Genomic DNA, 24,685 nt, shown 5'->3' with positions numbered 1-24,685 from the left:
CATTGCCAGCGTTATTAATTTTTGTAACTTCGGCAAAGCGTGCAAAATCTATCGGCAGTGTTAGGGTAGTATGCGCCTCGACTTAAACTGTCGCTCAAACTTTTCTCGATGAAATTTTGAACCATTTTTTCAAAATCAAGAATGAAAAGACGGAGGGGTCACAGTGCAAATTTTTGTACTAGGGAAAAAATTACCCAAGGTTAACCGATATTGAAATTTTAAAATGGCCGCCCCATCCCTGTCTACGGGGGAAATGAATTAGATTTTCGAAAACTACGACGATAAAAACTTTTTATACACCGAGAGCCTCAAAATGAGGCCCTGCAGGTGGTAGATCAGAAAAATTGCAAAAATTTGAAGGATACGTTCTAATACCAGACTATGCGGCTACTTCGACCTTAATATTTCCTCGAATCGAACTGTCGGCAACATCCGCAAGTCTTGGGAAATTTACCAGTACCATGTTCATCAAGAACGACCCGATGGAAATTTAATGAAGTAATATGATACTACCCACGACTAAATGATCGGACATCATAATTTCATTCTTGATAAGTAATTGGTTTGATGAATAATCCATATTTACCTGCATAGAGCTAATCTTCATATCACAAACAGTATAAAAACGAGCCCGTATCAGATACCAAAATTAAATTAGTATTTTCACAGGAGACGACGCATTTGATTATACCTGCAACTCGATTTGAAAGACGGCGATATCAGGTTTGATCAGTTCATACATCTTTCGGCCTCGACATTGTATCCTGTCCTTTTATCAGCAAAACATGTTTCATCAACATACATTAGTTTGCCAAGCAGACAATGTTGACATTTGCCGATGTTTTGAACACTTTTCCCGTTCGGTCGCTGCTTTGTTGGAAAGGAGAAAAGTAAACAGTGGTTTTGTTGGCCTAATTCTTTAACAAAAACAAGTAGTTTCAGCGTTGGCTATACTCACAGTCAACGCTTTTTTGAAAAATAAAAATGATGCACTGAGAGCGCCATACACTTATTATACCTGTGAATAATATTTGTACTAATTTGTTGCCGACCCGGGGATGTTTTTGGAATAATTGAAATAGTTTTTAATCAAAACACGAGTATCCACTGCAGGCACTGATCATCGGTAGAAGTAATGAATATATGCATAAAAGCCGTACAGCGTGCTGAGAGAGCGAAGAAAAGATGCCGGTAATTTTGCACGGCGTGTCTCGTTATAACTAACATTTTCATGAAGGGGAAACGTGATTCGATTTCTGGCGACAGTGGCAATCAAGCTCTTTGACACCGCTTCACGGTGAGTGGTTCTCGCGACGAGAGAGCTCTTGAGAAAGAAATCTTCAACCACAATGCCACGATGTTAAAATTGTAATAGAGCCTAATGCGATTGTACGTGTAAGGTCGTGTCTAGTCAGGAGGTCGTGCGGTTCAACACGCTCTGCATTCGCTGCGCGCTAAAAGTTCCGAAGATATCGTAATTTATGCGCCTTGCTGCGCTGATGACCTACGGGACAAGCTCGTGTCTATGCCACTCGTTTATCTCAATTTAAACTCAGCAGCGTAACGCTATACTTCTCTAAGAAGACGTCCCAACAAAGTAATGTGCTTTATTCCCGGTTTAATGATTTTCCATTGGCAAGAACACAATGGATTTATATACCGCCGGAAACGACGGGAAAGCTGCCATATTTAGCTGCCGTATATGTAAGTAGAGAAAAAACTTTATTATGTGAATATCAAAAGTGCGTATCAAAGGGAAACCTTTGTTTCAAACGCGCGTGAATTATTGTCGTACGTTAAATCATTCATCCATCGATTCGTTATGGTCTGATGCAAATTTGCTCAGACAACGAAAACTGTTTGCATAAAATTATCACCAAGGTTACAATAACAATGGATGAATAATTAATAATTTCTTTCATCCAAAATACAAGTTTTAAAACTCTTTGTCTCTCAACATGATTAGCAGGAGTATACGCACAACAAACTTAGTACGTCAATCTTTGTCTGGTTGATTGGTTATGCGATCGTTAATTCGTTTCACGGTATATATATTTTTTTGCGTTTAATTGTGTACCTTTAGATCTTTTAAGGCTTGTTTCACTTGTCATCATTTTTTGCCAATTTGCTTTACGATATATAGTGTTGATGACTCATCATATAGTTTTAACCCTTTGAGCGCCAAAGTCGATTGTTGTCGTCTGTACAAAATACCCCCTTGTCATTTTTTTCAGATTTTTGACAAAATTTTGATAAAAACTTGTAGCCAGTAAATGCTATGTCCATTGGTCCAAATTATACAAAAAGATACAGAAAAACTCAAAACAATCGGTAAAATGTTGCACTAAAATTTTTGTGGGAAAAAATTACAACGTTCAAAGGGTTAATTATATGCCTTAGGGTTTCTCGTGGGCAGTGTAACTTTTCAAAATTAACCGTTGCTACAACAAAGGTTTCTGTGATAGAGTTTTGAAAATAAGTTAACAATTCACACTCGTTTATAATCTGTTATCATGTGTGACAGTTTTTTGTAAGGATATCGGCGCATACTTGCGTTTCATTTAAATGAAGCAAGACATTACTTCGAGGGTGGGAGAGAGCGGGAAAGGTGGGTGATATTAAGGGGCCTTCAGCTAAGATGTGCAATAACATCGTTTGGAGTTTTGCACATGCGGTTTGTGATATTTCAGTGTGACAGAATATGAAAATTTAAAAAAGTTCCTACCAGCGTTTTCCATTAAGGCCATTTAAAGAAAATTCCTTGTTTGCCGTCCCTGTATTTTCGAAACACCTACCAGCCAGCCTGGGTAAAAAACAAACACAGACAAAATACACAAGTGTATAAACATAAGCTCAATATTTACTTACTTTCTTGTTTTTGAAAACATGATATTTTTATTTGTTATACTGTTAACACTGTGTAGGTTTTCTTAATTTTCTTTTAAAAAATCTACCAGCACGCGGACGGCAAACAAAGAATTTTATTGAGAGCGCCTAAGTCAAACGTGTTTCATTTGACTGGCTTCCGGGCGGAAGTCTTCAAAGGGAAGAGCGACATTCCGGCTTATCATCTTGCTTTATATGTGAACTGACACAACTCATTCGGGCAATTGACGTCTCAATTGTTCACATCTCGCCGAAGAGAATACTCGCCTCTATTCTTCGACGTGTTGCCATGGCGACACGCGCGTCATACGGACAATTTAGAGAGTTTAATAGAACTCGATTCTTGTGATGAGCTCACTTTTGTGTTATTTGATAGTTTCTTTTGTTTTGGAAGGATGCATCGTCGTAATTAGCAGGGGCCTGGATCAAGACGAATTGTGTACACATTACATATACATATATATATATATATATATATATATATATATATATATATATATATATATATATATATATATATATATATATATATATATATATAATATATATATATATATATATATATATATATATATATATATATATATATATATATATATATATATATATATTGCCATGATAATCTACCACGAAATATTTTAACCAAATAAGTAACAGGTGATTGAAAGTACAAACTCACGAGGCTTAAAGCATGGTCCTCTACCATACGTGGAAACGTGCAACAGAGGGTTCTCATACGTGGAAACGTGCAATAGAGGGTTCTAAAACGTCTGAACATGAATTCGCTCAATTTGCACACTTTTGCAGACAATATGATGTTTACAAAATGATGTTTGTCATATCGGAGAGGTTCCCTGTATACTATGGGTCGAGGTCTGCATTATCATATATTCAATTATGGATGACATTATATTGTTCTGTAATTTGGTAATTATATTATAGAAGTAATGGGCGACGCCCTGACCATTAACGTTTATTTATGGACAAGGGCGAGAGGAAAGCCAAATTAACGGCCTCGACAAGCCTCGCCAGCTATTTTCTGCTTTCCTCTCGCCCTCGCCCATAAATAAACGTTAATAGTCAGGACGGAGTCTGTTATTTCAATTATATTATCAACGAATTCCCCCTCCCACCCCCCACCCCTTAAAAAAAACCGCCAAAATTTACGAAAATTTCCCACGCCAAAGACAACGGGGCCCCAGAACTTGTATTTACTCAAATGTTGTATTCACTTAACGTGACGTGCTGCGTTGTAGTTAGCAGTGCACTGATGCAACTAAACGCGCTGTTACTCGCGCTGTAAAAGTTTTGCAAATCCGGATAATTTTTTGGAAAAAAGTGTCTAAATTTAGCCAAGAAGTGTTCCATTTTTTTCGTGATTAATAATGATCTTTGTAGAAATCACAATTTACGTTTTAGCTGTAAAGTTACAATGTTTGCGATACTGTGCGTTGTTAATATGATTATTCATATTCACGGGCATGTAAACAAATCATTACTGTGTATTTGTGGTCAGTCAAGTGGTTCAGCTCGACCAATTAAAATGCGACGGACAGGGCATGGTAATGTAATTTCGATTGTTAGCTGGCCAAGGTAAAATAGTTTACTCACCATGGGTGAAACCATACATAAAATTGTGTTTGCATTTTAATTATTTCTTTCAAATATTATGACCTTGTTATAAGGATTCTCGTCGGTAAATGGTGCCACAGTAGGAGGGACGTGGAACGATGATGGAAGTGCGAAGCAATTAAAAAGAAAAAGAAAAGCTGCTTGACGCGTAAAGGATTTTAGTTACTTACATTGATAAAAGTTCAATATTGCACTGAAAGACCACACAAGAAAGTACGCCGCCAAAAATATGTATTGCTACTGTTGTTTTTACCATATATGGTCATATGCAAATTCGCTGTGAGTAGTTAAGACGTCACTCTGATTTTTTACCATTGTGTATTTAATCTTCGACTATTTAATAAACTGAATTTTCTTTCTGTGCTGCGAATACACCGACGTTTAAACTTAAACGCTAAATAATAGTATTGAGTTTACTTAAATATTCTAACAAATTTGATATACATGAACGCCGTCTAGTCATCGTGTTTATCGAGATTTCAAAGCGTTAGGTAAGTTGTCGACCTCGTCGAGCTACGTCAGAAACGGTGCAATTTCACTGCAATTTTCCTTCGACAAGATGGCAATTATTTTCAACGAGGGATAGCGTCGGTAAAGCGTTATAACAGACATCTTGAAAGAAGCCAAGGACCTTAATGGCCACGCTGGATTGCCTCGGGCATAAACGAGATAACTAAATCGCACGGGTTGAGATAAACTGCTCTAATTGGGCAACGGCCCCTCGTGATATTTTTTTGAAACATTCAGAGAGTGGGAGCGCTCTTGCTTCACTTTCATGATACGATCGAAGCTGTAAACAACAGGTGGGACACCACAATAGCTACATAAAGCCCCATTTTACACAGCGCTGCGAGACCCAATAAACAGGGATTTATGCGAACGACACTTTTGAGAATTCGAACTGGTACTAGATACAGCCATTATTTCTGTCGTTCGTTTCCCCTTATACAAATGGACTTGCAAGAGCTTTGCGGTGGGCGGGTATAATTGGTAAACACTGGTGCGCACCAAAGGAATGCCTGACAAGTTAGCAAAATTTCAGATTTACGACGAGGAAAGCAATTATTTTCGCTGAAATATGACTTCCGCGCTTTACCTAAATGATCCCCCATTATGTAATCTTAGACGCGTAAAGTACTAGCTTTGAAATATACCGATATCAAGGGCGCCAGCCCTTCGACACTCGTGCATTAGAACTCGTCAGATTTCAATGCCAGCATCGCAAGATTCTAGAATTGGGAATAATTAAATAATGTGTTATTTCCAGAAGAGCTTAATAGCAGTAATCTTTCAAATAGGATTTGAATCGGTACGGTGTCGGGTCACACTGAAATCATACAAGGATAATTTTTGTCAACATTACGTGCACAGAATATCCGGTTATTAATCGACGTGGAAATGTAATATCGGTCAAACTCAGGCTTTACACACTTGTTAATACAACTTCCGAATTCCCTTATTAACTGAAAGACCAATAACTTCTTGTAAACGTAAGACATTTCAATGACCTGTCATGATATTATTTCCGTTTTTTAATCCACGGAATAATTAGTTTTCAGATTGTAATAATTCTCATACTAAAGATTTACGGCCATTATGAAAGTACTTTCCAGAACTCCAGAATTACACACTGAATGACGTTCAATGCGATTGGAACTAATTTGGAAGAATTTGATCTTCATATTGTTCAAATTTCTCAGAATGTTTGGTGCCCTATATGCTGAATGTTGCAATATTACAAATACTCATAAAAACAAGTGTATAACTTAAAAAGAAAAGCAGATGAGCTTACATTTGCTATCCAATCATCCCAAATTATTTCCAACCGTGTTCGTTAAAAACAACGTTTCTAAGAGTCTTTGAGAGAGTATTTATTTCTAAATTTTTGCGGTTTTTTTCAAAAGTCGGTTATATTTTTTCATCATTACCAGAGTATGTTGGAACTCACTTACACATACAGGTGATGAAAGCTGATGCAAAATCTCTGAGAGTAACACTCTCTGCTCATGAGATAACGATGGTTTTTGCCAATTGAAAATCTCAGCGTGCATTACTGCTAGGCTGTGTAATGACTCCCATTTCACCATTGATATGCATCAATTGAATACGCGGCTGATTTTTCTGTGAGATAACAGTTGTTCTACAAATGGCAAAATACCAACGTACAATGACGCGAGACTGCAGGGTGTCAGCACATCTCATCATCCATATATACTATTTAAAATTCATGCATGCATGCTTGATTTTATGAAGGTATTTCGTTCCAAGGGTGATGACCCTTTCACTGTATAAACCAACTACAAGTCAAATTGAACAGAATACGATTATAGTAGTGGATCCCCTGGTCACCTGACCCATGAAATTCATATTATATGGCTGACATAAAATGTTCTGCCACGTTATCAATAGCCCTATGATTACAACGGGCGATAGCCGCAGCGTGGCTCAAGCGTCAGTATGCCTCGGACTTCTTCGCGTAGCGTCTATAAATCAAATAACGGCGATCTAACGCAACACGGGTTCGGCGGAAATGTATAGGGTATCGCATAAATGGTTTACTTTTTTCCACGCATGCACAATGGTTGTGATGGAACAGACACGGTTTTTCCTTGTACAACACGCTCCCATGGTGCGTTGTCTCTCACCGTATGTTGCTAGCTACAAACGTGTTATCTGAGTAAACATTGAAGGTGATGCAGTTCAACAACGCAAACAGGGCTTGTATCTTTTTGGGGAGAAAAAAAAATTGAAGAAAAACACGTCGTGTTCATGTTTTTGAATCCGCTTTCAATTCCAGCGCAGTCAGCTCCACTGCAAAATGTAGATCAATTAAACGAAATTATGTTATACCATGAACTTTCATTAACCTATACTGTATATATTGTCCGCCGCAATATCGACTACGATGCCGCTTCTTTCATCAACAGGTCGCATATGGGTCATGTTTTCGTACCATTTGTCGAATTATTTACTTTAGCCTTTCACTGACAGGACATGTGGTGTAAAGAATTTGTCTGCTAACCTGAGTCGAAATGTCCTGGTTTCGCCTACTCATGAGCTGACAACATGATCTATATTACAGGTATACTCACCTCTCTCTCTCTCTCTCTCTCTCTCTCTCTCTCTCTCTCTCTCAAGTTAACGGTACATAAAGATGTCAATAACATTATTCGTTTTGAGCAGAATTATTGTGAAACACTAACACGTAGGAAATTTCCGAGAATGTCTTCAAACGAAGCATATTTGTTGATTTTCAAACTTAAGTGACAGCATTTTTAACGAGCCTGATTTCGTTACTGCTCCAACTTGTCTTCGATTTCGCGTCATTGAAAATTCAATCAGCTCAGTGCTCAAATCCACTCAGCGGTTCAATGCCAAAATGGTAGAGTATGCATGAAGGACAAGCTCCATCAATTAGAGCCACATAACAATACAAACTAACGAGTATCGATATCAAGTTGTGGCGGCAATGAGCGATGTATCATGTTAAACTTGAGTGAGAGAGCAAACATAAATTGACCTTGCGAAATCTCCGAAGCATCAATCGACCTTTAAGTGCCAATGTCACTTTCTGTGACCTATTGAAATAATGCAGAGAATTTATTTTTCAGTTCCTAAGAATTTCGTTTTCAAATTTCCTCTCAAGTTTCAAATCAAAAAGTTTTGTCCATTTGGTGAAAAATTATCAAAATAATTGCAGAAAATTCATAAAAATTGGTAAACCGTTGCACAAAAATTTTGGCGGGAAAAACTATAGCACTCAAAGGGTTAATTGTAGGGTCACGGTGTGGTTATTCACCTTCCGGCCTTCAAAGTACAGATGTCAATTATGTCCAACCTAATAAGCCTCTGAGATATCCACACTAAACAACTGCAGAATTGTTTTCTTTCATCAAAGATGTCCTGCTCGATCATTGACAGTGTCGCACTGAAAACGCTGAAAACGAAAGTAAGGATATAAAATTAGGAAATCGATATTACGCCGCTCGTAAAACTTTCCTAAAGTAAATTTTAAACTATTCCCTTTCCAAATTAGTAATAAGAATCAGGGGTCACTTCGCAAAATTTGGCACTAAAGAAAGTAATTGTCCAATTATTACAAACACTTCAAATTCGAACGGCCGCCATATTCCTATGTTAACAATGTGGGGAAAAATGAAAATTTAAATTTCACAAAAATAAGCCGGTGACAAAATATATTCTTTGAGCTTTAAAATGAGTCCCCGAGCCAAACATGGTAGACTTAAGGTAGTATGTGCCTCCAAAGAGAAAGACTTTAACTTTTGCTCAAACTTTCCTGAATGAAACGTCCAACCATTCACTTTCAAAATCAGGAATAACAATCAGGGGTCACCGAGCGAATTTCGGTAACAAAAAAAAATCAAGATTTACCGACATTTAAAATTCAAAATGGCCTCTATCCCTGTGTTAACTCGATGAAGAAAAATTAAAATTTTCAAATTTTGAAAAATTAAGCCGATAAAACGTTTTCTTACACCAAGAGCTTCAAAATGAACCCCAACAAGTGGTAGATCAGAAAAGAATTGTAAAAGTTTGAGAGTCCGAATATCTGTAGGCGCGTTCTCTGTCTCCTAAGCGTATTTTACATAGCCCTACTCGAATGAATTTCTGAGAAGAGATGAAAATCTGTGGTATGTGTAAGATATTTGCATACACTCAAGGATGAACTTTGAAACACTTTGAATCATACAGCAAGACACCGACGAATGGTATCAGTGACTTTGAAATGACAATTTGCCCTTTTGCTACAGGGCATTGTAGACCCTTGTAAAACTACTGTAAAACTACTGTAAAATTACTTTAGAAATTAATGTTTGAGTCAAATTGGCGACAACGGCTTATCTATCAAGCAAAAGGAAAAGCTGCCATTAATTTAGTTTTGCTGAATAACTGCCACAATATAAAACCTATTAGAATATGATATTTAAAGACTGGTCGCTCGCGAAGATGTATCGTCGTATTGAATTTCCTCAGAAATCTAACTACCGGTGACTAACTTCATTCAGTTGAGGAGGTGTCATTATCAATTGCCTACACATCCTAGCTTGGTCCAAATTAAAGGGGGCCGTCGAAATCCCACCGCCGGCCACCAGTGTAAGGTTCCGGTATTAAACTGAACGCGCGCTGTCGGGTGTCGATGAGTTTATCCAATCAACACATTAAACATGGGCCGCCTCCGCAACAGCCGGTCATTATAATCGCGGGAAACCTAGAGATAAGCAAGTATGCCCAACTAGGTTGATAGGGGATACTGGATCGACGATGCTTTTGTGGAGCGTCAGGTGCGCTCACTGTCGTCAAAATATCAGGTGTCACTTTTGAATGCTAAACCTCCAGGTCCCTTGACTCTTCTCGCCTCAGCGATTTGCATGTTAGATGTGGTGCCACGAAAATTCAGCACAAATCAACCTGGTTCTCAACCAACCGGGAACAAAACAAAGTCGGCATAAAACCGACGAATCCAATATTTCATTAGGTTTAGATCAGCCCCTTTCCCCAAAGCAACTCGATCAAAAGACCAACGCGGTAGTCAATAAAAGGAAGCGCCAGCTTTTGGTAGCTTTGACAGGGGTTTCATTAAGTTTTGAAGTAGGGGGCCAGAATGGAAAAGTAGGCGGCTTGCAGCTGCCATGACGACAAAGCGGTCGTCGTTGGGGGAGGGTCCGGGAGGGGGTGTTCCCCCTCCCGGCCGAAGGCCGGAAACCTGAAAATGAACTAAAATTCACTTTTTACAGCTCGCAGTCACTTGAATTTCTAGTATTTTCAGGAAAATTGTCAGCAGTGTTCCAGGGCAATTTGTGTTCATATCATAAAAGCCATTTTCCTGTGAGATTAGGCCTAAACATGATAATTCATAATTAAAAATGATAAAATATGGTAATGTTGACGATATTTGAACAAAAGAAACTGAAGTCTTTAGAGCCTCTATGCTTTTAGGAGGTAAACTGTAGTAATTTACTATTATTAATGATATAAATTTGATATGTAGATGATATTATACTGTGTTACATCTGGACATGGCGATAGGGGATTCCCCCTCTGTTGAAATGTTGGCATCCCCAATTTATTTGTCAAGGGGGACCACTCCCCTCAATGAAATGGTGCCAGTCACACCTTAGAGGTACAAGTAGAACACATGAACTGGTGAAATGCCCCCGAAATTTTCTGGTAAAGGGGGAAAATCCCCCTTGTTGATGCCATCCTGGATGAAAACACACATTTTAAGCACAGTAAATGAGAAACTTTTCATTAATGTATAATGTTATGCTTAAAATTAAGAACCATGATGTTTGGTATGAAAATCTGCAGATGAAGAACTTTTATACCAATGGGGAGGTAAAAAGGATAATTTATATAACAATAATGTTAAAAACTGACAATCATTACCATATTTCGCAAATAGAATCAAAGACCCTCAAGGTTATTTGACTAAATGGGTGTGCAAAGTAAGAACCTTGATATAGGATACGAAAATTTGTACGTTCAAAAACTCACGTTTGGATTTAACCCGACGACCGTTTTTGAAGTGAATTTAGAGGTTTGATCGTATTTAAACCACTCTGGGCGACATTCTTATTGGCTTCGATAGACCGAAAAGCAGTACATATCATACGTCCAGCTGGTTATATACCTTCACATCTAAGCCTACCGCAGTGCAACGCACGTCGGCTTACTAAAATTTGAACTGTAATCGGGAAAGTTTTTTTCGTGAGAAAAAAATCAGGTCATTGCCTTCGAAAACAGTTTAAATCCGCGTAATTATCGTTCTCTTGTTTCTTGTCCACTTCAAAACCGAGGATCGTACAGCAAAGCTTGACCTTGCGATTGCTTCCGTCTTCATTTGTTCATCGACCATTTTGAGTCGAGCTAACGACGGCCGAGAGGTGTAGTATGCCTGTTTCATTGGCGTATATAAGGGTCACCACATGGGAATCAGCAATTCAGGTAGCCAATAGAATCGTCCGTTGCAATTCCGATTTTTATTGCGGGAGTATACGCAAGACCGTGCTCCTTCGTAGTACAAGGCGATCGTAGTAGTCGCTCGTCTTCTAAATTTTGTTTCACATAAAGGCCATGGAAAAGTTTGATTACACAGCTTGTGAACCCTGTGCGTATCATTTCAGAAGGTAAACAATATTTTAGCTATGAAAGAGTTCAAATTTCCGAAAAAGCAGCCGGCGAAATCGTGAGAGTAACCGGTCATTTTCGCCGGCTGCCGGCTCTTATGAAACCCCTGAATTTGATAACGGGCGCGAGCGTTGGGGCACGGGTCAGTAAACGGATATAGTCCGAAGGAGCGAGCGAAGGCGAGTAACTTATTAGAACTGATCATGTCCTCCAGCTACCCCAGATACACTATGGACATTAAACTGAGTAAATGAAAAGTGACCCAGGTTGGACTCGAACCCTCAAAGCCGAAAATATCTCGGATGCTCTATCAGCCGAGCTAATGCGCGTATCCGTCAGAATTAATGTCGACTGTCGGTGCGAATGGTGACTACGGTGGCTAAACTCGTCGCCTAAAAGACCCTTCAGGAATCGACAGGGCTCGCCCATGTCACTAACTTACGAAGTACTTGAAGCAATTTTTGTTATATATAGATATAAAAATATTATAATATTATAATATATAAGTGTATGAATATATATATATATATATATATTTATATATATAAATATATATATATATATATATATATATATATATATATATATATATATATATATATATAGTGTACGATACATGAAACTAAGCAACAGATATAAGTAATTTTGACTTGAATATGTCTCGTGTATATATATATATATATATATTATATATATATATATATATATATATATATATATATATATATATATATATATATATATATATATATATATATATATATATATATATATATATATATATATATATATACAGGGGTTTCATTAAGAGCCGGCAGCCGGCGAAATTGACCGGTTACTCTCACGATTTCGCCGGCTACTTTTTCGGAAATTTGAACTCTTTCATAGCTAAAATATTGTTTACCTTCTGAAATGATACGCACAGGGTTCACAAGCTGTGTAATCAAACTTTTCCATGGCCTTTATGTGAAACAAAATTTAGAAGACGAGCGACTACTACGATCGCCTTGTACTACGAAGGAGCACGGTCTTGCGTATACTGCCGCAATAAAAATCGGAATTGCAACGGACGATTCTATTGGCTACCTGAATTGCTGATTCCCATGTGGTGACCCTTATATACGCCAATGAAAACAGGCATACTACACCTCTCGGCCGTCGTTAGCTCGACTCAAAATGGTCGATGAACAAATGAAGACGGAAGCAATCGCAAGGTCAAGCTTTGCTGTACGATCCTCGGTTTTGAAGTGGACCAAGAAACAAGAGAACGATAATTACGTGGATTTAAACTGTTTTCGAAGGCAATGACCTGATTTTTTTGTCACGAAAAAACTTTCCCGATTACAGTTCGAATTTTAGTAAGCCGACGTGCGTTGCACTGCGGTAGGCTTAGATGTGAAGGTATAAGCTTATAACCAGCTGGACGTATGATATGTACTGCTTTTCGGTCAATCGAAGCCAATAAGAATGTCGCCCAGAGTGGTTAAAATACGATCAAACCTCTAAATTCACTTCAAAAACGGTCGTCAGGTTAAATCCAAATGTGAGTTTCTGAACGTACAAATTTTCATATCCTATATCAAGGTTCTTACTTTGCATACCCATATAGTCAAATAACCTTGAGGGTCTTTGATTCTATTGCGAAATATGGTAATGATTGTCAGTTTTTATCATTATTGTTATAAAAACTATTGTTTTTATCCCAGTGGTATAAAAGTTCTTCATCTGCAGATTTCATACCAAACATCATGGTTCTTAATTTTAAGCATAACATTATACATTAATGAAAAGTTTCTTATTTACTGTGCTTAAAATGTGTTTCATCCAGGATGGCATCAACAAGGGGGATTTTCCCCCTTTACCAGAAAATTTCGAGGGCATTCCAGTTCATGTGTTCTACTTGTACCTCTAAGGTGTGACTGGCACCATTTCATGGAAGGGGGAGTGGTCCCCTTGACAAATTAATTGGGGGTGCCAACATTTCAACAGAGGGGGAATCCCCTATCGCCATGTCCAGATGTAACACAGTATAATATCATCTACATATCAAATTTATATCATTAATAATAGTAAATTACTACAGTTTACCTCCTAAAAGCATAGAGGCTCTAAAGACTTGCTTTCTTTGTTCAAAATATCGTCAACATTACCATATTTTATCATTTTTAATTATGAATTATCATATTTAGGCCTAATCTCACAGGAAAATGGCTTTTATGATATGAACACAAATTGCCCTGGAACACTGCTGACAATTTTCCTGAAAATACTAGAAATTCAAGTGACTGCGAGCTGTAAAAAGTGAATTTTAGCTCATTTTTCAGGGTTTCCGGCCTTCGGCCGGGAGGGGGAACACCCCCGGACCCTCCCCCAACGACGACCGCTTTGTGGTCATGGCAGCTGCAAGCCGCCTACTTTTCCATTCTGGCCCCCTACTTCAAAACTTAATGAAACCCCTGATATATATATATATATATATATATATATATATATATATATATATATATATATATATATATATATATATATATATATATATATATATATATATATATATAATATATTTATATATATATATACACACACACACACACACACACACACACACACACCAAGGCGGCGCTGCACAAGAGCGTTTTACATAGCATTGAGTCAGTAGAAACTCGATCAGCTACATGCAGCTCTTCTTACGATCCAGAAATTGAAATTCCTCGTTAAGTGTGGATGAGTTGACATCTATAGGAAACATTGACGCATCACAATGCATTCTTTGGTGAGCATTACCGTCAAATTGAGTCGAATTCAAAAGTATCGATGATTGAGTGGTCGACATGTTCCGCAAAAGAACATGACACTCTGCTCATTGAATTAAAAACGCCATTTGGCATCCCCATTCATGTTTCCATGACGATCTGTACCTCATCACAAATATTGCCCGTCACGTGAGGGGCGCTGAGGAAAGAAGGAAATTGGAGATGCTTTTGAATAAAGGCAACGGTGCTTTCTTTTAATCGAAATCGAGAATATCTACGCAGAACCACGTGACAGTCCTATAATTGCTGTTTCGTGTTGCGTAAAGCGTACGTATTGACAAAGGGTATTCTTTTGTAGTCTGGTGTCAAAAACATCGTCCAAATAACGTAATCACCGAATGCTATTCTCATTCTTCAAAGTCTTGTTGTTTGTCTTCGGAGGCAATTAAAGTTCTTCTTGTCCCTAGCGTATTAGCCTTGACAACAGGCGACACGTGTAGTGTGCAGTTTTGGATGTGTTGTTGTGAACACTCGAATATTAGTCGTCGTATGAGTACAGCTGTAAACAAGAACATTTAGCATTACGCACATCCGGGTACTTTACATGCAGCACACGTGTTATGTCCACATGAAGAACAAGAAATTGTATTTCACAGACATATGGTGATAAGACAAGAAAAAATGTTACAGGAGCTTTAAGATTAGGTTTAAGAGATGATAGGGTAATTTTCCTGTACAGATTAATATCGAACGATAACCGTAAAATTGTACTTTTGCAAAAAAAACAAAAACGAAAAAAAACATCCAAGTTGAATTTACGTCAAGTGCAACTAACGGCTAATCTTACACATAATCATGAAGTTTTAATTTAAAAAAATTAACTTCAGGTACAGTGGGGTAAATGTACTCTTGTTTGATTAATTAGTAAAAAGTTGTTATTTAATATCGAGACTATCATTGCATATTTCTATATGTGAGTATTTTGTTCAGTTATTACAAGTAATTGCAGGAGAAGCCCATACAAAGGTAGGCATTTGTAGTGCTGCATCCTGTTTATTTAAGATAGACTGACAATTGAGATCGCATTCAACACATATTCTACGAAAGTTTCATTACTTTTTAGTTTTATTAGGCTCAAACAAATCCATTGAAGTGAAGTGCGGTACCAGGGGAAATCAAAAGGACAAGTTCATATTCTCGCGAGTTAATCTTAATTATCGAAACCACGCCCACCGCGAAGTAATCAAGGTTTATATTCCCACGTGAATAGGTTCCAGTTCATTTCTGTTGTGAATACACTGTCCCGTTTGGATTTTCAAGAGGTTTGTGCACCCCGACACACGAAGTTCTACGCTATATAACGCTTTCAAGGTAATGAAAGACATCTCTCTCTCTCTCTCTCTCTCTCTCTCTCTCTCTCTCTCTCTCTCTCTCTCTCTCTCTCTCATAATTTACTTCAGTCTATGTCAGATGTCGTTTTCCTTTACCACCGCAATCTGTCAATCTCAGTACACGTATGTCAGCATGACCTATACGCTTCCTTCGTTTTTTTAACATCTCGCTGCCATTGTATGTCGAAATGTAGAAATTGAACAGGACCATCTGGTACACTTTACGCATGTCAATAAGAATTTTCAGTTAGTTCGTCAATATTTGGTGACAAATACACCCACTAAACGGATAAACACTGTTCTCCACTACATAATAATCCATTAAGGCCCGCACAGTAACCTGGCCTTAACCTGAGAAGTTCATTATCATTGACCATATTTTTATCTGTCCTGCAAACTCGTTCGAAGATATGGAAATCCGGTCACGACATGCGACATGCGACCTGCGACTTCAAAACTGCGACCTGCGTCCTGCGAGTTTGAAACATACGACCTGCGACTTCGGCATTTAGACCAAGGTGTAACCTGCGACTTCACAACAGCGACCTGCGTCCTGCGTGTTTGTCAAACTGCGACATCAGTCTTGATTTGTTCGCACCATTGCTCTGAACACGAGCCTGAAAAACACGAGGGACACCATTGCACTGTATTAAAACAGCCGGTTTACCGCATTCTCGCGACCAGAGCATAATTTTCGCACCGCTGGCCTACGCAAAAATCGGCCAGCGAAAGAATTCAACCAGCGATAGAAGTGCACGAAGGTGTGACGGTAGAGAATTCCACAAACGAAGAGCACAAATTTATTTTCCTTCTTACGAAAGGCAAACTGATCTGAAATAATGCAATAGCTATAGGGTTTTAAACGTCTACATCAGAGTTAGTTTCTGGAACTTTTCTGCCCACATGATCTAAAATATTATATACACACAATAGGATTGTAGGAGGGTTTAATGATGTCCTGTTTTACAGTTTTAACTCGCGTTATCTATAAAGAAAGTCGGTCACTGGCTATTCATGGTTAGCAAATATGTTTGCACTTCTGTCAATATCAGTATTATTTTAACTGCTTTACTTTGCATATGCTATTTGTGTAGACAAATGTAGTCCGAAGTAAACCAGCAAGAATATTTTTATTTTTCCAACTGAACAAAAGTTGGATCAATTCGATTTTTTGACGAAAAAGTAAAAATGAAATTAGACGAAAAGATGGCAACATCCGATGATCAATCACTGGAGAATTGGAACAAAACTGGAAATGTTAGAAAATGAACGACAATAACTGAAAATTCTAATGTTTGCAATGACACTGACGCAGTTATGATACAGGGGGGACAACTGATGAATTAAACAGACAGCTAGATAGTTATACCACAGTGAAATGAGGATAAATACCAGAGATATCTAAAAATCAAAAGGTTTGTCGATAACATAAGGAAAGAAGCGAGGTAAGGCAGACGAAGAATATCTAAAATAATTTGAAATTATAATATAAACATATAATGCCTATCACGTAGCATATTATTTTCCATGCATTAACACGGACTGTCAACATTTCCGTCATAAAATTATCTCTCCAGATGAAAATGAGTGAACTGGTGTGTACATGAATTGAGTTTTGCCAGACTTGGTGAACGATTTACCAAAGCGAATGGCTTATTAATTGATCGATGTTGAACGTTAAATCTCGTTTCCACGTTTTACCCTTTGAGCGCTGTAATTTTTCTCCCACCAAAATTTTAGTGCAAAATTTTACCAAGTGTATGAATTTTCTGTAATTTTTTGATAATTTTGGACCAAATCGACATCACATTTCATTGGCTACAGGTTTTTCCCAAAATTTTTGCAAAAATTGGAGAAAAATTGACAGGGGTTTATTATATAAAGGGGACAAAAATAGACTTTGGCGCTCAAAGGATTAAAGTTCACGCAAGACGCCTCCAATCTAATACTGAGGAAAACACCATGAAACGTTACGTGTTGTTGTCGCATGTCGCAGTTGTGAAGTCGCAGGTCGCAGTTTGACAAACACGCAGGACGCAGGTCGCTGTTGTGAAGTCGCAGGTTACACCTAGGTCTAAATGCCGAAGTCGCAGGTCGCATGTTTCAAACTCGCAGGACGCAGGTCGCAGTTTTGAAGTCGCAGGTCGCATGTCGCATGTCGTGACCGGATTTCCATACGTTCGAGCACGCTGCATTATATTTCAAAGGATTGAAAAATAGATAATACCGCAAGATTCGGTTCACCTATTCGCGATAATGAATTTTGCCGCGCAAACGCAAAAAGGATGAAAAGCGCGTTAAATTGTCACGATTCGATAAAATAGCTTTTATGGTCGTTGTAATTAGCCTGAATCCTCCGTTTGACAAAAGGTTTATACAACGCCATGAAAATTCACACAATTTCTCTTCATCAGGTTCATATTCGGTTTCGGATCAGAAACCAAACGCAACAACAAAAAAGTACTGCTCACTGTGAATGGTCAAAATGCTGGATGTTGGCATTTATCAAGGGTTGGAGTTCCTTCTTTTCCGCCTGCAAATATCAATATTCAGAACAACGGAAATTGAAAATGCCGCGCCATATGGCATGGAACCATCGCGTATTTTAACTACTAAATTATATGTTGCCTTTCCATTAAACACATGTTGACTTAAAGATAACTTTCGGAAGAGAGACACTGTTTTGAGCACCACATCAATAAATCGACAAGTACAAGACGAGTGAAGTCCATTTACCTTCTGAGTTCAGAATACAGCGATAAGTGGAGTTAGATGGTTTTGTAGATAGGGGATAGATTTGGCTTGTAGTCTTGTCCAAGCATTCCTAGCGATGACAGGGCAGGTTGCATCCGTCACTAATTGGATAGCATTGAAAATACCATCTGGATCCGAAACGCGATGTGTTTTCTGCCGCTAAACATTTCCTTAATTTCCAGTGACCTGTTGAGTTATAGGAAAACAAACGCTCGGCGGAGACGCGCCCTCCAGTGAACGCTATCAAGGGAAAGGTAGACGAGTTGATTGCACTTCCTCAACAATAGAGAATGGAGCAATCATGATATATACATTTATTCATAGACAGAAAGAAAATAAATGTACTTTTAAATTTCGATCTCCAGCACACATCTCTATGGATCAATGTAATCGTCTCAGACGTAAACAAGTAGGAACGCTCCCACGCAAACCAGCACTCTGAACTTTTGTCCGTCTTTTGCCAAATGAATTAGTAAGCTTTTTTCGGTCTATGATTAGTTGGAAACAGTATATTTAAGACGCAAACTTAGGATTAGAGAAGGAAATTAACCCAAGTTTATCGATGTGTGAAATTCAAAATAGCTGCCTATCCTCCCACGATGACAGTTTAATGAGTAATTCGTCCCTGCATTGACTTCATTTCCTTTCTGCCATGCTTGGTTGTCGTTTGTTTGTTTGTTTTATTTTTAATGAGCTCCTGCCAAGATCAAAAAACGGAGACGTTAAGATCCGCAGAACTTTCATATCTCTATAATACCTTCAACGTAGCTTACTAGAGTTCGAGAACGGGTAGTTCGCGAACATGTGATGTTAATCTCCACGTCAAGGGTAATACAAAAACAGGAGATCCCGTTGCAGAGATGCCTTCTGGACGCGTCAATCTCTGTTAGGCTCAGAAAATTGAGAGGAAAATGTTTCTGACAGTCTAGCAAAAGAAGTCAATCAAATATTTACAATATGGTTTCTGACATCTGAGCTTTATGTTCACTTTTGTGCCTTCAGCAGAACGGCTATCATTGTTCTTCTGGGGCGATACAAACGATCAGCATGCGTTTGTATGCATACAGTCTTTGAAAGATCAAAATGTATACCGCTGGTGAACGGACAGTACCTATTCCGTTGTCATTTCTACATACTTCTGCTTTCCTGAACTATATGAAGATGATTATTGGTAGCGCTAACGATAATTTAACACTGGATGTCAATTTTATCAAGCCGTGGACGTATTTCTGCAGTAATTGTCAAATATTTAAAATCGTGTATTTCGGAGCTTTACATGTTCAAAATGTTATTGAATTAAAAGGTAAAATTTCACCGTAAATAAACATACTAAATTTGTCCAGGTACTGACAGGGCACTTACAAAAGTTTCGACATTATAATCTGAATCTTAAAACAACACGTTAAAACAGATGAAATAAATTTGCTTGCTCTATTTTTAGTTTCTTGTCGTATAGTGAATATAAATACCAAATAATGTTTTTTTCAAAGTTTCTATCAAATTTTGTGCTGTCTAACAATGCGCTGCTGCGTTAATCCAGCTTCATCTATTGACGCCTTCTATCCGTTTCTCCCTCAGAGCATGTCAGTTAATTGTGTTCAAGTATTCAACCGTTTCCAAAAGCAATGCACCTCCTGAACTCATCAACGTTGGAGCAAATAAAGTGATTAGTTGATGCCACTATCAATTAAGTGTAATAACTGACGTTTAATTCGCGTCAATCATCAGTAAAAGCAAAGGTTTTCGCTTCTTTTAATTTTATTTTATGTGTCCTTGGAATTTGTTGATCGCTGATTACTGTAAAGTGGTATTGATGCCTGTGTGAAAACTCAGAACTAATGATGTCTTTCTTTTTGAAAGCTCTACTGACAACACTTGGCGTACACCTGACGTGTATTGAACGCATATACCTAATTACCTGCTGTAGTTACCCAACCAATCCATCCATCCATCCATCCATCCACCACCCGTCTCTCTCTCTCTCTCTCTCTCTCTCTCTCTCTCTCTCTCTCTCTCTCTCTCTCTCTCTCTCTCTCTCTCTCTCTCGGCTGACCAAACAGGTTTGCCAGTTGTTTAGTCGCTAATGTCATGGAAGTATTTGTGAGCTGGGAACTTCAACATATCTAAATCTAGGGGCAGCATTAGAACCGTACTTTGACTGTAATTGATGTGACCGAGGTGACCTCGTTTTCCTACATCTGTTGTGGAAATTACAAGCCGTTACAGTTGTACGGTCGGCCATGCTCTAAAGGCCACGCTAGTTAGTGGGGATTAACGATTTAACACCTTAGCTGTCGGTCCACCCGTGACCGATGTTCCTGCGTAAATTGAAAAATGACGGACTCGATAAATTGATTGACTCTATGTGGGCGATGACACACATCGACAGCAAGAAATACACTTTGACTGGTACGACAAGCGAGGTGGATTTTGGCTTTCCGCTGTTGCATGTATCTTTACTGATATACAGAGAGAGAGAGAGAGAGAGAGAGAGAGAGAGAGAGAGAGAGAGAGAGAGAGAGAGAGTTTTATTCAGTTCTTTGTCAAGACATTTCAAATGTAGGGGGCGTTTTTGACAATTTAAGGCAAACGTGTGTCGAGGACCCTTTCACTTTTACATCAAACATATTTATACAGATTCTGTATTTGTATATTAACGTACTTACGATCAAAAATACCGAGCTATTGTAGCTAAACTTCTCAAATTTGACCGAAAAGCTAAAGTATCACGCTGACTTGGTACGGTCACCCACCCACCCATTCAAGTATTTGTCAGTTGATTAGAGTGTATGTCCTTCATCAACCAATGCATTCATTTAAAAGTACCGATATCAAAATATTGCCGATAACCGATCCACGCTTCGTTTGCTTCATGTGAAAATGAAACAGTAAGCAGTATTTTTTGTTGTAACATTTACTTTATTGAAATCGAAAATGAGTTTTTTTGTTAACATACTATATTATCTTCGTCTAGACACTTTTTTCTCTTTCTACGGGCATTAGGGAGAGTTGATCACCATTTACAACATACAGGAAGACAAAAGAATATGAAATTAATATAACATGTATATACGAATAAGACATAGAATTTATCTTCAAGCGATTTGGTTTATTTTTTTTCAATTCATAAAAAAGATAACGATTCGAATCACATAGCATAAATTCTTGACTTTTTAATGAATCAAAAAATCTACAAAAGCAAAATGAAAACCTCGTCTGACAATGATATGACATGCGTTTTGATGATATTCCAAAATGAGGGCACGGAGTCTTTATAGCGGTGATTAATTTCCTCCTTTGTGGTTCCAGATCTGCAATATTTAGTTTCTAGCTTTTAATTGTCATGACCTGTAGTCGGCCCAAATACAGTTTCTGTTGCATTAACCTTTGAACGAAAACACCGAAGTTCGCTGATAAAGCAGTAGTGACAACCCGTGCCTTCATCTGTATGTGTCCCTGGGAATTCCGGGAAAGTGATTAATCTTATCATTATGTGAAGGCCTTAAACATCCAAGGGAATTAGTAATCTTTTTCTTTCTCATTTCATTTCAAGATAATTCCAAACCAAGAGCAATCCTCCTGTGTCAATGTTATCAGCGTGATACTTTAATTTTGATCCATGAGGGATTACTTTCATGTGTCTTTTTTAATTTCTTTCGCAGAGCCCACTGAAGGCCGCTAACAGATTTTGGGAAAATATATATAAAGAAAGCTAGAAGACCCGTTATAACGTCTGAAAGGATTCGGCGAGCGTCTCTGCTCTCACGGACAATTTGCATGTCACGACAGATCGGTTTTACGCTTGATTTCAACGGACCTATTTCCTAGGTGTGTTTAGACTTTGACCGAGCATGGCGAACAACATCACGGGCTCTGACCCGCAAGATGGCAGTGATATCCACAGCACGGTGTTCGACGTCGCTATCGGAGTCGTTGGCGGGCTTGGTATCCTGGGCAATTCTCTGGTGTGCTTGGTCTTCGCCCGAGTCAAGTCGCTGAGGACGGTGACCAATATGTTCATCCTGAACCAATCGATGATCGATCTCGTCGGTTCCACGGTGTTCGTTCTCAGCTACCTGGGGCCGAAAATGGACCCCCTGACGGACGACCTGCGCGGAATGCTTTTCTGCAAACTCTGGCTTTCCCTCTACCCGCTGTGGTCTCTCTTCGATTCGTCGTCGCTGAACCTGACGGCGATATCGGTGGAGCGGTACTTCGCCATCGTCCACCCGGTGATACACCACAACAGGATTCGCAAAAAGGGCGTGATGGTCGTCATGACGATCATTTGGTTCTCCGGTCTCGTCATCGAATGGTTCTGGCCGTACGTGCACTACATCGATAACGGAGTCTGCACCAACTCCTGGCCCGACCCCCACTTGGAGCGCTTCGTCGGCGTGATGGTGTTCGTAGTCGAGTACGCCCTCCCGATGACCGTGTTCGTCTACTGCTACTTGAAGATATTCCTGGCGCTAAGACAGCGTGTGAAGGAGCAGCAGGCGAACTCCATATCTTCAAGCAACAGCCAGAGCGGAACTCTGTCGAAGGCGTCGAAAAACGTCACCAAAATGCTCTGTGTGGTCGTGGTGACGTACTTCCTTTGCTGGACTGTGCCTTCTGTCGCATATTTCCAGAACTGGGTCTTTGGTGGCCCCCTGGACTGGAACGGGCCATTCTACAAGTTCACCGTCATATCTGTATTCTGCAACGTGTGCTTCAACCCCATCATATACGCCCTCATGTGGAACCACTTCAGAAAGGCCCTCAGACAGACATTCAGTTTTGGCGGCAAAAACAGGGTCAGTCCTGAACAGAGTCTAGAAACGCAAACATGAGTCGCTTTAGGGCATACATATTCATTGAGACGTCTGTGAACTGAACCGATGATCGGTCAAATTTGGTTAATTTCCAAGGAGTATAGAAAGGCGTTTAGCAAATGCGTGATGCATTACTCCGCCAGAATATACTATCGACCAAGTTATGGCACGATGAAAAGTGTTTACATTTGATCGTTACGCCACAGGCAGCTACAGAAAAAAAAAATAAATTTGTTAGTATTCAACAACTATTTTATTATAAAACCACATGTTGTTCGAAAGTCGCAAAGAATGAAAGTTTCCAGGTTTGGAAACCCACTTCTCGGTTAATCCGTGAATCTCGCACGCAAGTCGATTTGGACAGTTTACTGACAATTACCTCTCAAGGAAGGAATCGGTAGAGACAAATTCTGAACACAATTTTCGATCACTATTCTCCCTGAAAATTCAAATATAAATTCACGACACGCACAATGAACTGAGATTTTCATTTTTAAATATGTAATCTGTTCATTTACTTTGGTGAACGTCACAAGCAGCTTCTAGTCTAAAATAAATACATAGCTTTTTGGCACAAAAAACAATCCATAAATTGCTTTCCACATGAACATATTTTAAAGAATTTGATGTTCTATACCAAATATTGATTATCGACTTTGCCGTTAACTTTGATATTTACAATTCTCATGTCTTAAAACATTATTGTTATAAATCATCGTCTTGAAGAAACAGCGAAGACACAAATAGTATATCCTATATCATAAGGGTATATCAATCTTGAGAATTACCCGCTCCTAGAGTGATTTTCGTCATTTCGATGATAATGTTGTCATTACTTCAACCCACCTAAATATCATACAAAATCTCTATTTTGTGAGTGAAAAAACACCCTACTGCATTCATTCACACACATACACACACACACACATACATACATACATACATACATACATACATACATACATACATACATACACACACACACACACACATACATACATACATACATACATACATACATACATACATACATACATACATACATACATACATACATACATACATACATACATACATACATACATACATACATACATACATACATACATACATACATACATACATACATACATACATACATACATACATAATTGTAGACTATGTATTGATTTCAATCCAGCAATATGTTATTGAATAAGAAAATTGTACATGTATTTCTGTAATAAACTAAAAGTGCACATGAAAGAATCCAGTCGTTATTTTGATTTTTTCTACTGACAAGAATGTCATGCCGGCTTGCTTG

General features: G+C 38.5%; 1 protein-coding gene across 2 annotated transcripts in view; it reads left to right on the top strand.

Annotated features, from left to right (window-relative positions):
• LOC139135386 (galanin receptor 2b-like) overlaps positions 1-24,624 on the top strand; it is a 31,231-nt gene extending 6,607 nt beyond the window's left edge. The window contains exons 1-2 of one of the 2 annotated variants that reach the window (XM_070702754.1): positions 15,702-15,791; positions 22,228-24,624. In XM_070702754.1, the coding sequence (XP_070558855.1) occupies positions 22,417-23,400 (984 nt within the window). In that variant the 5' untranslated portion in view covers positions 15,702-15,791; positions 22,228-22,416 and the 3' untranslated portion in view covers positions 23,401-24,624. Of the gene's footprint in view, positions 1-15,701; positions 15,792-22,227 lie in introns of those variants that run through there. The other variant, XM_070702763.1, reaches the window with a different exon arrangement.
• The last annotated feature ends 61 nt before the right edge of the window (positions 24,625-24,685 follow it).

This window comes from Ptychodera flava, chromosome 1 (assembly GCF_041260155.1).
Source record: "Ptychodera flava strain L36383 chromosome 1, AS_Pfla_20210202, whole genome shotgun sequence".
In the NCBI taxonomy this organism is placed as follows: domain Eukaryota; kingdom Metazoa; phylum Hemichordata; class Enteropneusta; family Ptychoderidae; genus Ptychodera; species Ptychodera flava.
This window is presented reverse-complemented; position numbering and strand designations above follow the sequence as displayed.